Source organism: Oncorhynchus masou, chromosome 21 (assembly GCF_036934945.1).
Source record: "Oncorhynchus masou masou isolate Uvic2021 chromosome 21, UVic_Omas_1.1, whole genome shotgun sequence".
In the NCBI taxonomy this organism is placed as follows: Eukaryota; Metazoa; Chordata; class Actinopteri; order Salmoniformes; family Salmonidae; genus Oncorhynchus; species Oncorhynchus masou.
In genome coordinates this window covers 2,581,135-2,596,500 of record NC_088232.1, presented here as the reverse complement: position 1 = coordinate 2,596,500, position 15,366 = coordinate 2,581,135, and the positions used below count along the sequence as shown (strand labels likewise).

Genomic DNA, 15,366 nt, shown 5'->3' with positions numbered 1-15,366 from the left:
ATTCCTCTCCAGCATATAGGCTCCTTACATTTGACCTCTGCTGGGCTGTGAGCTCTGTCTGATAAACACAACAAGGTCTGCAATCTGGCCTCGTCTGAGTTTCCCGCTAACGTTGTCTAGCCTAGTATATGTGACCATCTTGTTATTTTGCACTGTGCAGCTTTCTCATAGCCTTGTAATAGACCCTGTTTGTTTATCTCCCGGGGCTAGCGGGCTAGCCTTTTACCTCCAGTTAGCATCACCTGTCTGTTGGCATCCTCGCTCAGTCAGCCGACCTGGTTTTTGTCGTTTTGTTTTCTGTTCTGAAGACTATGCATTCTGGGAAAGGTGACCATTATGGAAAGGAGACAACTGTCAGCAGTCGCAGTAGAAAAACAACATGGTCTCCCCAATTGAAAGATAACTGTGGGGAAGAGCAATACAGGGTACTTTTCCAACATTTTAACGCCAAGGATCAAAGGATTCAGGAAGGAAGTGTAATGCAAAAATAGAGCACTTGATCAAACCCTTGGTCTTCAAACCAGCCCCTAACTGGCCCTCGAGGAAGAATGCCTAATCTTCCTCTGAGACGCCTCTTAATATTTGTTCAACACAGGCAGATAAATAGTTACCTTAGCCTCCACTTCCAGGGGTCCTTCCCTCCTTGACTGAAGTAGGCTGTAATCACCCGAGAGCAGGAGAGAAAGCTTCCACGTTCTTGGAACCCGAATGTCAGAACCCTGGGCTTGTTTTGCTTGGGAATCCATCACCCTGGTAACAGACTTGCTGTGTGTTGAGTACTTTGACTCAGGACAGTGTTTTGATGTGATGCAGTCAACTATGTATCCATATAATACTGATCTCATTCAATGCATTCATGACCACAGCCTGACACTATGTTGACAGCTGAACGAACAACATGCCTAGAAACTCCACTGTATTTGACCAACTATTTATTTGACAGTTTACTGTTGTTGACAGTCACTGTTAGTTGGTGATCAACTTGCTCAGTCGTAGCAGAAGCTTTCATCTCATTATATCCTGCTTTGAACCATTACTAATTGCCCCCTCTCTCCTCCTCTTCCCACAATATAACCGTTATGAAGCTGAGCAAATGGAGGCCTGACTGCAGTTAGATAAATAGCTTGTGACATTGGTGAGAAAAGGTTACGTCCCAAAGTTAATGAAGCGTCCCTGTTTATCACAGGAGAGCAAGGGAGATGGATGGAGAGTGTAACTGAGATGGGAGAGAGAGAGAGAGAGAGACTGCAGTTACACCCAACTCACTCACCTCAATAAAACCCCTGCCCCTGCTTTGCCTTGACGGTCGCTGGACGCTCACCACTTTATCAGCTTCAGTCAGGAGGTCACGTGTTTTACACCCTCCGCGACACGTCCCGGCACGGATCATAACGCCCCCGGAACAGGCTGGTTCCTCCGGCTTACCATCCCAAAAAATCTCATTAAATTCAAGGGATAATTACGTTTGGCGGGATAATGGCTATGGAGGCCGTTACAAATTGAATAGAATAGATTGGAAAGATTTCTTTAATCACTGTACTGTAATCAATAGCTAATCTAGCTTTGCAAATTAGGAAGAATGGGTCCCTTTTTTGTGAAGGCTTTGTCACCACCTGTACTCCAGACTTGGATTCAAATACTATTTGAACTCTTTCAAATACTTAGTGGTTGCTCGAGTCTGCCTGGCGTGTCAGATGGTCGGGTTTTGCACGTTTCCAGCTAATGTGTTGGTTAGATTGCACCAGCAAAGCCCAATAAAGCCCAGAGAAAGTATTTGAACCCCAGGACTTCCATCTTCTTGGAACAACAGAAGGAAATGGCTCCTCATTCAACTGTAGATGAGTATAAATCAATTCCCTTAGACGGAGGAAAGGTCAATATAATACATTTTATCCCCCCCTGTGCTGCAGTTACATGTGGATTGACTTGACTAGAGGTTTTTAGGAAAGGTCAGATCAATTTAAATTCACTTTGTTATACCTTCTGAATGGAACGTGATCTCAGCCTGGTATCCCATCCTGTCTTCAACTAGACTTTCATCCAATCATCGGAGGGTCAATCTCAAACTTGAGTGAAATAATTTTCTTACATATTTTCTTACATTTCTTCAAAACTCTTAAGATATATATATATATATAATACACTGCTCAAAAAAAAAAAGGGAAGACTAAAATAACACATCCTAGATCTGAATGAATGAAATATTCTTATTAAATACTTTTTTCTTTAGTTGAATGTGCTGACAACAACAAAATCACACAAAAATGATCAATGGAAATCAAATTTATCAACCCATGGAGGTCTGGATTTGGAGTCACACTCAAAATGAAAGTGGAAAACCACACTACAGGCTGATCCAACTTTGATGTAATGTCCTTAAAACAAGTCAAAATGAGGCTCTGTAGTGTGTGTGGCCTCCACGTGCCTGTATGACCTCCCTACAACGCCTGGGCAACCTCCTGATGAGGTGGCGGATGGTCTCCTGAGGGATCTCCTCCAGACCTGGACTGAAGCATCCGCCAACTCCTGGACAGTCTGTGGTGCAACATGGCGTTGGTGGATGGAGCGAGACATGATGTCCCAGATGTGCTCAATTGGATTCAGGTCTGGGGAACGGGCGGGCCAGTCCATAGCATCAATGCCTTCCTCTTGCAGGAACTTCTGACACACTCCAGCCACATGAGGTCTAGCATTGTCTTGCATTAGGAGGATCCCAGGGCCAACCGCACCAGCATATGGTCTCACAAGGGGGTCTGAGGATCTCATCTCGGTACCTAATGGAAGTCAGGCTACCTCTGGCGAGCACTTGGAGGGCTGTGCGGCACCCCAAAGAAATGCCACCCCACACCATGACTGACCCACAGGCAAACTGGTCATGCTGGAGGATGTTGCAGGCAGCAGAACGTTCTCCACGGCGTCTCCAGACTGTCACGTCTGTCACGTGCTCAGTTTGAACCTGCTTTCATCTGTGAAGAGCACAGGGCGCCAGTGGCGAATTTGCCAATCTTGGTGTTCTCTGGCAAATGCCAAACGTCCTGCACGGTGTTGGGCTGTAAGCACAACCCCCACCTGTGGACGTCGGGCCCTCATAGAGTCTGTTTCTGACCGTTTGAGCAGACACATGCACATTTGTGGCCTGCTGGAGGTCATTTTGCAGGGCTCTGGCAGTGTTCCTCCTTGCACAAAGGTGGAGGTAGCGGTCCTGCTGCTGGGTTGTTGCCCTCCTACGGCCTCCTCCACATCTCCTGATGTACTGGCTTGTCTCCTGGTAGCGCCTCCATGCTCTGGACACTACGCTGACAGACACAGCAAACCTTCTTGCCACAGCTCGCATTGATGTGCCATCCTGGATGAGCTGCACTACCTGAGCCACTTGTGTGGGTTGTAGTCTCCGTCTCATGCTACCGCTACAGTGAAAGCACCGCCAGCATTCAAAAGTGACCAAAACATCAGCCAGGAAGCATAGGAACTGAGAAGTGGTCTGTGGTCACCACCTGTAGAACCACTCCTTTATTGGGGGTGTCTTGCTAATGCCTATAATTTCCACAACAGCATGTGAAATTTGTCAATCAGTGTTGCTTCCTAAGTGGACAGTTTGATTTCACAGAAGTGTGATTGACTTGGAGTTACATTGTTGTTTAAGTGTTCCCTTTATTTTTTTGAGCAGTGTATGTATATGAGACTGAGGTGATGTTTTGGAGTTTTTTTAAAGAGCAGAGATATGTTGTTTGAAATGGATTTCTATAATTACATGGGAAGGGAGGGGAACTTCACCACGTCCACCACCAATGAGGTCTATCTGAATATGTCATATTATGGAGTATGCATAATGAGGTGTGTTTTCTGTTTGTCATTGTGAAGTATCTAGACTGAGATATCTTCTCTCTCCGGTCTCTCTGCAGTGTCTGAGGACGTTGGTGGGCCACACGGGGGGCGTGTGGTCGTCCCAGATGAGGGACAACATCATCATCAGCGGCTCCACCGACCGGACGCTCAAGGTCTGGAACGCGGAGACGGGCGACTGTATCCACACCCTGTACGGGCATACCTCAACGGTGCGCTGTATGCACCTGCACGAGAAAACGTATGTACCGACTGACTGTTTACCCAACCGGTTGTGAGCTTTCAAATGGAGCAGTAGTTGTCCAACACGAGTTGACAAACATACTCTGTTCGATGCCTGGTATCAAAACAGCATGTATTACAAGCATACTGTATCCAGGCAGTAAAAAAACACATCAGCCTCAACACCACAACATGCCAATGTGCCTCATGAAGTGTACTTAGGGTCTCATAGGGACTGAATAGAACCCTGAATAGAACTAAAGTGGCCGTCTAAGTGATCCGCCTGCCACTCCTCTCCAGTGCTCTTCCTGCCTCGGGGCCGATGAGGTTTTGTGTACCATTTAGATTACTCACTCAGAGGAAGTGAAGGGCTTCTGGCGGCTGCAGGGCTTGACAGTGGAAGAACGGTGATTTCCATCTTTGTCAGTGCTGGATGCCGGTAGCCGTTTTGTAACTCATGGAGTACACCTCGCAATTCTTTATGAACCTGTTTTTCCGCTTTCTGTGCTGGAGGGGTTGCAGGTTTAGGAGGGGTTGCAGGTTTAGGAGGGGTTGCAGGTTTAGGAGGGGTTGCAGGTTTAGGAGGGGTTGCAGGTTTAGGAGGGGTTGCAGGTTTAGGGGGGGTTGCAGGTTTAGGAGGGGTTGCAGGTTTAGGGGGGGTTGCAGGTTTAGGAGGGGTTGTAGGTTTAGGAGGGGTGGGTATTGTCTCCTGGGGGTTTTGTGTATGTTCATGTACCAGCATGACGATGGCGAAACTCGAAGATGGTCTTGAGAATGAGAAGGCTACAATCTTATTTATGTATTTCCTGTTTTGCTTTCATCAACTGTCATCATGGGGATTAGGGCTAGAGGTCAACCTATTGAATTTACTGCCAGTAAATCACGACCATGAAGGATACGTGTCTGCAAGGCCCAGGAAAAAACACTATTAAGTTTGTCAAGATTCCCATCAAAGCTGTCACATGAACTGTGGTAAACATGAAAGAAATTGCCTTGATCCAAATGAATCCAATCTAACCAGTAACAACTCTCAGCTTGTAATTCTGACATTGAGCCAGCTAGCTTTAGATTTGATGAAGTCCCGCAAGAATAGACTAGTGTTTTGAATGTGTCGTCAATCCGTCTCCTATTTCTTCTCCCAGGGTGGTGAGTGGTTCTCGCGACGCCACGCTGCGCGTGTGGAACGTGGAGACGGGCCAGTGTTTACACGTCCTCATGGGCCACGTGGCGGCGGTGCGCTGCGTCCAGTACGACGGCCGCAGGGTGGTCAGCGGGGCCTACGACTTCATGGTCAAGGTCTGGGACCCCGAGACTGAGACCTGCCTCCACACGCTGCAGGGCCACACCAACAGAGTCTACTCACTACAGGTCTGTGTACACGCGCTGTCTCGTATTTATTTACATTTGAGTCATTTAGCAGACGCTCGTATCCAGAGACTTACAGGAGCAATTAGGGTTACGTGCCTTGCTCAAGGGCACATCGGCATATTTTTCACCTAGTCGACTCTGGGATTTGAACCAGCAACCTTTCAGTTACTTGCCCAACGCTCTTAACCGCTAGGCTCACTTACACTCATACGCACCACAGATTCCATCATTTCATTAACGTCTGAAGATTTGTATAGTGACTTAGTCTATTGGATTTTAATCTACAGTCCTCTAAGTATTTAAACTGTGCAAAATCGAGCCCTTCTCATCAAAGAGCGCCCCGCCCCAACTCAAACATCACTATTTTTACATTCCTTTTATGTCCTACTATTTGGCAGCCCTCTAGGAATAAAACATGAAACGAATCAATTTAACACGCCATCATAGAAGTCCCCTACTCAAATCAAATCCCTTCATATATCCACTGTACAGTTTGGTGTAAATGATGATAATCTCTTTTGAAAGTGTACAACTGGGTCTCATCTGGTTCATACAGTGCCTAACGCGTCCATAAAACAAAAACGATCGACCTTGGAGGACTTAGAGAACCCAGAGCCCTTTGAAACAGTGTTTGCAGTTGGTGCTTTGAACCGCCATTCCACAATATAATAAGGTGGTTGCCATGTGAACCACACTGGTTGGGAAAGAGCCGCGACAAAATAGTCCCACTGTCTGTTGTATCCAAGGCAGCTGAGCAGCAGTACGATGTGTTTTTCTCAAATCCTTCTCTTTCTACGTTGCAGTAACATTATATAAACAGAACATTGGTGTGAGTCTGGGTCACACACACACACACACAGCAGTAGTAGTGTTAGAAGGTTAATGGATTCCTCTGCCTCGTGTCCTCGAAGATGTCCTCTCCCTTTACATCTCTCGCTCTGTGATGACGGAGCAGTTTAGAGCCACAACTATCACCTTCAGAGAGAGAGGCTGCATCCCAAATGGCTCCCTTCTCCCTTTGTAGTGCACTGCTTTAGACCAGGCTCAAAGGTAGTTCATCTGAATAGGGGATAGGAGAGAGAGGTTTACTGTTCAGATGGACAGATGCCCTCCACTCTATACACTCTGTGACACGGACTTTGAAAAAGCTGTGCATATCTGTACAATGAATTAGATCTAATGAATTAATGTTATATTAAATGAATGCTAATGAATTTAATTCATTATATCTAACGGAATATTATCTAGAAAAGCCTTATTTGACTCCGATTCAATGGATTCATCAGACACATCTGATCTGAATTTCAATGTGCAATTCATTATTTTACACCACATTTTATTGTTAACGTGTAACTGGATCGTCCTCTTTCCTCCTCTGTTTGGTTTGCTCTTTGGGTTCTGTCCCAGGGTACTGTAAAGTCTCTCTGATAACTGCTGATGAAAAAAGGGCTTCATGAATACATTCTATTGATCGATTCCATGCTAGAATAGAAATGACTGGAATCTGTTGGTGTGAAACGAAATGAATTTCAATAACTGGATCATCCTTCCACCCCTCCAGTTTGATGGGATCCACGTGGTGAGTGGTAGCCTGGACACGTCTATCCGGGTGTGGGATGTGGAGACGGGTAACTGCATCCACACTCTGACAGGTCACCAGTCCCTCACCAGCGGCATGGAGCTCAAAGACAACATCCTGGTCTCGGGCAACGCCGACTCCACCGTCAAGATCTGGGACATCAAGACGGGACAGTGCCTGCAGACGTTGCAAGGTGAGTCTTCGTCCTTCCCACACACACACGTAGTGCCTGCAGACGTTGCAAGGTGAGTCTTCGTCCTTCCCACACACACACGTAGTGCCTGCAGACGTTGCAAGGTGAGTCTTCGTCCTTCCCACACACACACGTAGTGCCTGCAGACGTGTCTGTCGCCGGGTCGTCAACGCCCTCGTTGGAACATGGTTTTATTCATTAAGGAACAACGAAGTAAAACGCTTTGCAATGGAAAACGAAAATGGGTGTTTCTCAAGTTCAGGTTGTCCCTCCCTGTTTCAGCCCGTTTTCTTCTGTTTGGTGGTTTGTAAATACAACCATGTTTGATTGATTGATTGATTTGATATGACTTATATAGTGCGTTCTTGACTCTCAAAATGCTTTACATAGTGTGGGGGGAAACTCCCTTCAAACTCCACCATCTACCACAGGCAACTCTACAACCTCCTCCTTTTATCTGTAAGTGGGGAAAATGTCTGGAATTGGCCAATTTTGGACCCGAGCAATAGGCTGTTGCTCTGAGATATTCACTCAATGATGTGCTTGGCTGTGCATGGCCAAACAGAGCCAACACATTGTGGGCCAGCCAGCCAGCCACTCTCCAGATAGGGATCATTTCCCTGGCTCAGGATGTTAGTGTAACAGTTCTCTCAGCCATTAGCACTAAGTACTGTTACCTTGAATGGGGAGAAATGGAGAAACCCTTACTGTGCAGCTGCACTGTTTTCTGCCAATGCTAATTTCCCCCCAAATGACCTTATTAGTGAACTACAAACCCAACGATTCCCATGGAACTACAACTCACACGTGTCCCCTCCCCTTGGAGCAAAGGGAATAGATATCGCCCTGTTTTAGAATGAGCGAGAAGAGGGGAGTATGTGAGAGGGGTGAAAGAAGGGTTGATGGCCCTGCATGAGGATGAGAGAGAAGGCAAGAAGAGCATTCTATGCTATCAAAAGGAACATAAAATTTGACATACCAATTAGGATCTAGCTAAAAAAGTACTTGAATCAGTAATGGAACCCATTTCCTTTTATGGTTGTGAGGTCTGTGGTCCACTCACGAACCAAGAATTCACAAAATGGGACAAACACCAAATTGAGACTGCATGCAGAATTCTACAAAAATATCCTCTGTGTACAACGTAAAACACCAAATAATGCACGCGGAGCAGAATTAGGCCGATACCCGCTAATGATCAAAATCCAGAAAAGAGACGTTAAATTCTACAACCACCTAAAAGGAAGCGATTCCCAAACCTTCCATAACAAAGCCTTCCCCGACAGAGAAATACATCTAGAGAAGAGCCCCTTAAGCAAGCTGGTCCTGGGGCTCTGTTCACAAACACAAACAGATCCCCAGGACAGCAACACAATTAGACCCAACCAAATCATGAGAAAACAAAAAGATAATTACTTGACACGTTGGAAAGACTTTACAAAAAAACAGCGGACTAGAATGGTATTTGGCCCTAAACAGAGACCACACAGTGGCAGAATACCTGAACACTGTGACTGACCCAAAATTAAGGAAATATTTGATTTTGTACAGACTCATTGAGCATAGCCTTGCTATTGAGAGAGGCCACTGAAGGCAGACCTGGCCACAAAATGAGGTGGAAACTGAGCTGTACTTCCTAACCTCCTGCCAAAGTATGACCATATTAGAGAGAGACATTTTCCTGATTACACAGACCCACAAAGAATTTGAGAACAAACCCAATTTTGATAAAACTCCCATATCTGTTGGGTGAAATACTACAGTGTGCCATCACAGCAGCAATATTTGTAATGTGTTGCTGCAAGAAAAGGTCAACCAGTGAAGAACAAATACAACCTATATTTATTTTCCCTTTTGTAGTTGAACTATCTTTACACATCTTTACAACACTGTATATAGACATAATGACATTTGAAATGTCTTTATTCTTTTGTAACTTTTGTGGGTTCATTTTTTGTTATCTATTTCACTTGCTTTGGCAATGTAACATATGTTTCCCATGTCAATAAAGCCCCTTACATTGAAATGTAATTGAATTGAAAGGAGGATGAGGGATGAAGAAAAGTGGATGGGGTCCTGTCTTGTCGGGGAGCCCGGCCCAGGTCCTGTCTTGCCGGGGAGCCCGGCCCAGGTCCTGTCTTGCCGGGGAGCCCGGCCCAGGTCCTGTCTTGCCGGGGAGCCCGGCCCAGGTCCTGTCTTGCCGGGGAGCCCGGCCCAGGTCCTGTCTTGCCGGGGAGCCCGGCCCAGGTCCTGTCTTGCCGGGGAGCCCGGCCCAGGTCCTGTCTTGTCGGGGAGCCCGGCCCAGGTCCTGTCTTGCCGGGGGGCCCGGCCCAGGTCCTGTCTTGCCGGGGGGCCCGGCCCAGGTCCTGTCTTGTCGGGGAGCCCGGCCCAGGTCCTGTCTTGCCGGGGGGCCCGGCCCAGGTCCTGTCTTGCCGGGGAGCCCGGCCCAGGTCCTGTCTTGCCGGGGAGCCCGGCCCAGGTCCTGTCTTGCCGGGGAGCCCGGCCCAGGTCCTGTCTTGTCGGGAGCCCGGCCCAGGTCCTGTCTTGCCGGGAGCCCGGCCCAGGTCCTGTCTTGCCGGGGAGCCCGGCCCAGGTCCTGTCTTGCCGGGGAGCCCGGCCCAGGTCCTGTCTTGCCGGGGAGCCCGGCCCAGGTCCTGTCTTGCCGGGGAGCCCGGCCCAGGTCCTGTCTTGCCGGGGAGCCCGGCCCAGGTCCTGTCTTGCCGGGGAGCCCGGCCCAGGTCCTGTCTTGCCGGGAGCCCGGCCCAGGTCCTGTCTTGCCGGGGAGCCCGGCCCAGGTCCTGTCTTGCCGGGGAGCCCGGCCCAGGTCCTGTCTTGCCGGGGAGCCCGGCCCAGGTCCTGTCTTGCCGGGGAGCCCGGCCCAGGTCCTGTCTTGCCGGGGAGCCCGGCCCAGGTCCTGTCTTGCCGGGGAGCCCGGCCCAGGTCCTGTCTTGCCGGGGAGCCCGGCCCAGGTCCTGTCTTGCCGGGGAGCCCGGCCCAGGTCCTTTCTTGCCGGGGAGCCCGGCCCAGGTCCTTTCTTGCCGGGGAGCCCGGCCCAGGTCCTGTCTTGCCGGGGAGCCCGGCCCAGGTCCTTTCTTGCCGGGGAGCCCGGCCCAGGTCCTGTCTTGCCGGGGAGCCCGGCCCAGGTCCTGTCTTGTCGGGGAGCCCGGCCCAGGTCCTGTCTTGTCGGCGAGCCTGGATGAGGGGCATGACAAGGGGGGTGTGACGTTAGGCTAAGGGGGTATGGAGGGGGGTGGGGTGCCGGGATTATGTAGGTCATGTAATTGGGTCAATGGGCAATTTCTGCCATTCATTCATTAGGGCATTTAGATAAGACAATAGCCTAACAGGCAACTCACTGGCAGACACAGATGAGGTACTTACGCTGAGAGGATAGGTAACGATGTAGACAGCTGCTTTGTTGTGGAAATGAAATGGGGGAGAGATGTGGGGGTTGGCTGGGTACATTGTCCAATCTTTGCGAGAAACGCGCAGTGCAAAATGTCTAGCCCTTTGAAAACACTAGAGCCAGACGAAGGGAGGGGATGAGGGTTGACACTGCTGGCTGCCACTAGAGCTCTGTTCAAATGAGATATGTTGGTAGGCTAATGAACACAATTCCTAGTGCACTTCATACAATGAATGATTTTGCATTCATAATGAACACATTGTGGACTGTAGTTCATCATATTAGAGATTTCATCCTGATTAGTACTCACTGTTTAGAGTTTTGTGGAATAACTGCTAGAAGGTATTTTAATGTTTGCCAGCCACATCTTTCAAACTGTGATTCTGTGTTTGTTTTAATAGTGTTATTGTGGAGGATTTATCATCTGCATATCCTAAGGGAATATTAGTCATTCACACACACACACACACACAGGGGCATCTCATCGGAAGAGGAGGCAACAGCCACAGACACTCCAATCTGCATACCAAATGGGTGATGCTGCCTCACTCACCACATACACACAACACACACACCGCTGTAGTGCCAGAAGGCTGCAGTCAGCAGCTGTAGATGGTGACAGCTCTATGCCCTGGGCTCCTCTCTACTAGCCCAGGATTTCCATGGCAGACGAGGACAAGGCAGGGTGCCTTATTCCCCTGCCTTAACACACTCCAGAAATAAACAGTATAGTGTTTACCTTCTCTACCAGGTTTACCAGGTCTTCCACCAATTACCTCGCAACCAATGATCTCTTTCTATCACGCCTTTTCTCTTTGTTGGTTTCCTTTTTTTCCCCTCACTCGTTGAGTCCAATTAACTCTCTGCCTCTCTCTACGTTCTTGAAGGGATATTACGGGATTTTGTCAACTGGGCCCTTCATCTACTTTCCGAGAGTCGGATGAACTCGTTGGTGCCATTTTTATGTCTCTGTGTCCAGTATGAAGGAAGTTAGAGGTAGTTTCGCCACCCAATGCTAACGAGCGTTAGCGCAATTGAGGCAAGTCACATCGACTTCAATTAATTGTGCTAATGCTAGTTAGCAACTTCAGAGACACAAAAATGGTATCTGAGTTCATCTGACTCTGGGGAAGTAGACGTTAAAGGGACACTACAGTGAAATGGAGAAACTAGCTATTTATCTCTTTCACACATTCACTCACTCTTCTCCCCCTCCTCTCTCTCTCCCCCCCTCTTCTCTCTCTCCCCCTCTCCTCTCTCTCTCCCCCTCTCCTCTCTCTCTCCCCCTCTCCACCACCAGGTCCCCACAAGCACCAGAGCGCCGTGACGTGCCTGCAGTTCAACAAGAACTTTGTCATCACCAGCTCGGACGACGGCACGGTGAAGCTGTGGGACCTGAAGACGGGCGAGTTCATCCGCAACCTGGTGACGCTGGAGAGCGGCGGCAGCGGCGGGGTGGTGTGGCGTATCCGCGCCTCCAACACCAAGCTGGTGTGTGCCGTGGGAAGCCGCAACGGCACCGAGGAGACAAAACTACTGGTGCTAGACTTTGACGTGGACATGAAGTGAGAGGAGAGGAGGGGAAATGGTCGAGATGGGGAGAAGTGAGGGGAGGGGAGGAGGGTTAAAGGGAGACGAGGATGAGATGGCTCAACATCGAGGGTGAACGTGCCCTAAACTCTTCACTCCCACACTCAGAAACAGCCCCGCCCCACCCTACCCTCAACCCCCCTCCTTGCCTCTCCCCTCCCCCCGTCAGTGGCCGTTTCTGACAAAGCCACAGTCGCCAACCTCACCGGCCAGCACCCGTACTTGTTACCCCTCCCACCTTAAGGGGGTGGGGTCCGAATCAGAAGGGGTAGGAAGTGGGTGTGGCTTGGAACAGGGGTGTGGCTTGCCCGCACCTCTGCGGTAGACTGGGAGGAAGAGGAAGAAGAGGGGGAGGAACAGACTCGTCCAATAAAGGAGGAAGAGAAGAAAGACAGGAACTCTTGAAGAAATAACTCTGCGGCTTTAGAAGCAGCTTCTTCGCAAAAAAAACAGAGACTTGTTCACTCAAGCCTGACGCAAGCATTTGTTCCGATGTATAAAGATATATCATTTTTTATCCCCCACATAAAGCGCCAACTATTTAATAGAAAAACAACACTGTATACAAGGCAAAGACACAGGGAAACATCAAATTCTCATCTGAGGAAATTAAGTGTATTGGAAAAAGTTTTTATGACAACACACAGACACACAATATTAGCTAAGTAAGGTTCTTGTCGTCGGGGAGAGAATGAGAGAAACGACATGCCAAGAATCTGATTGGTCCCCAAACCAGGTATGAGCCTATAACATCAGGCCCTATATCCTGTTCTCTGTTTGTTCCAGTCTTATTGTTCTTCAGTCTTTTAGTTCCAGGGTTTGATTTCTTCAAAAACACATAGGAGCACACGTACAACTGTGAATTTGCTTTCCTTTTGTAGCTATGTTCTTTCAATCAGTTCAAAGACAAGGATTTTCGTTGTTCGTTTGTTTTTTGGTTGCCTGTTGTTGCCAACAGCAACAAGTCCCAGTATTAACCTGTTCCACTCACTTCTTTGCTTTTGTTAACTCACCACGTTTTATTTTCTGTTTGGGTTGTTCTTTACATTCTTCTTTTCTTCTTCATAGCTGAAGTCTGGAGACATCTCCAGATTTAGACACGATGCTGTCCTTTGTTTTTCAATGAGTCTGGCTGGGTTGGTTCCTCAATGCTGGTTCTTACGTGGGGGGGGTTGGGGTTCTCTTTTCGGAGCGCTTCGTGTGGAATAGCGTCCTCCCTCCCTCCCAGTACTGTTTTCCCAGTGGGTAAACTGTATTTATGCTGCTAGATAAAACTGAAATAAAGATGGAACTTTTACTGGCTGTGACGTTTTAGTCCCAGACTAAATTCCAAAATGGACTCTTCTAATGTTTTAAACAGACGACACACAAAAGAGAGAGAGAGAGAGAGAGAAACATGACAATAACAACCGTGGTTTTGTTTCTGCCACTGAAACTTTGAGCCAAACATGCCTCAGCCAGGCTGAGAGGAGAGAGAGTTGGACAAAGACAGGTCTGCCTGCCTAGGCTAAACGATAGGGTGTAATGTGCGTGTGTGTGTGTGTGTGTGTGTGTGTGTGTGTGTGTGTGTGTGTTTTTGGGCAAATTGTTAACACATTCCTTGGGACAAAGCGCTTTCAAGCCTGTTTTGTGGGGAACTGTCTAGATGCTGTGTGGACTGGCAAAGAGAAAAAAGAAAATAGCAAATTTGTTTTGTTTGTTTTTTTAAAGAGTGAATGAAAGAGAACTGTCCATCCATATGTGATTTGTTTCCATTCAAATGTTTGAAGCAACATTGCTGAATGGGCGCAAACTGACAACTACAGTAGAAGGCAGGACAGTCTTAGTGTTATGAATATGACACATTACACGTTACAGTCGAACTGTTAAGCGCTGGCTAGCTAGGAGTAGCAGTTAGCAGTCTAATGGTTTGTTAATGGAAAAAGTACCTACAGGCAACCTGGCTTCAAGTGAACAGAACAGAACATTGCAGCCAAAACAATTAGTTAAACTCAATCTCCCAAGAAAGGAGTCACACACAACTCAAGCAGAACTGTGAAAGTGGTTTAACACTGTATATTAAAAAAAAACAATCTTGTTCTTTCTCCTCTCTCGTTTTATTTTTTAATGTTTTAATTTATGATCTGGTTTGAGAAATCAGATGCAACAGGTGTTTTTATTTTTTCAGTTCATTCATGCAACTGCCTGGCAAAAAGAAAACAGACAGAGAAAAAAAACCTGAAAGGGATTGTGTATTTGTTTGATTCAACTTAGAATTTTTATTTTCTTATAACTTAAGTGCAATAAAATGTGCGTTTTTTTTTTTTTCGTTTTTTTTTTTTTCATTTCAAGCATTTCAGTTGTCTGTTTTTCACTGTGTTATGTGTTCAATAAAACCTCTTCGGTTTATTACATTACTGAGGGGAATACTTTCAAGTACTTTGTCTTTGGCGCACGTTTCAACACATTCGCATCGCAAATTAAACCCGGTAACCACGAAAAACATGTAAGAGATAAAGTTTGAGAACACTAGCATGTTGAACAAATGAGGTTCACGGAACTACAGTCATGGTTAAGTAGCGTACTGGTGCTTGGTTCTTCTACACGCCAGTGTCACTTGTGGTGTCGGAAGTCTCCATAGTATTTAATTTACCGTGACGACAGAAGCGCCTAACCGCACCTATATCACTAGTTTCATTCTGTATCCCGTTTTGCTATTCAACACTTGACCTCCACATTAGAACCTGTTCGCATATAAAACTAATGTATTCCTATGGGAACATCGACTACCTCCTCTCAACTTCACTGTGTTCCACTATGGACATCTAATATGGGTCTGCACTGTTGAAATCCAGAGTGGTTCGTATATTTAGGCAACTTCCAGTTTTAAGGCTGTGGTTTCTCATCTGCATGTTGGCTAGAGATCTCCTTTTCTTGTTCAGGCTGCAGTATAAAAGGTTCTCTAAAAAGATATATTTTATTTTTAACTAGGCAAGTCAGTTAAGAACAAGTTCCTATTTTACAATGACAGCCTGTGAAGGCAAGAAGACTGTAGGTGAAGTATCCCTTCGTGCCTATTCCATCTGAGACTGCAGTCGTTGTGATGCATACAGACTGTAGGTGAAGTATCCCTTCGTGCCTATTCCATCTGAGATTGCAGTCGTTGTGATGCATACAGACTGTAGG

At 47.3% G+C, this 15,366-nt stretch overlaps 1 protein-coding gene across 4 annotated transcripts in view; it reads left to right on the top strand.

Annotated features, from left to right (window-relative positions):
• Positions 1–14,616, top strand: part of LOC135507585 (F-box/WD repeat-containing protein 7-like) — a 214,837-nt gene extending 200,221 nt beyond the window's left edge. For all 4 annotated transcript variants that reach the window (XM_064927119.1, XM_064927117.1, XM_064927116.1 and 1 more), the window contains 4 exons: positions 3,903–4,084; positions 5,208–5,433; positions 6,995–7,205; positions 11,912–14,616. In XM_064927119.1, the coding sequence (XP_064783191.1) occupies positions 3,903–4,084; positions 5,208–5,433; positions 6,995–7,205; positions 11,912–12,180 (888 nt within the window). In that variant the 3' untranslated portion in view covers positions 12,181–14,616. The remainder of the gene's footprint in view (positions 1–3,902; positions 4,085–5,207; positions 5,434–6,994; positions 7,206–11,911) is intronic.
• Positions 14,617–15,366: the final 750 nt, after the last annotated feature.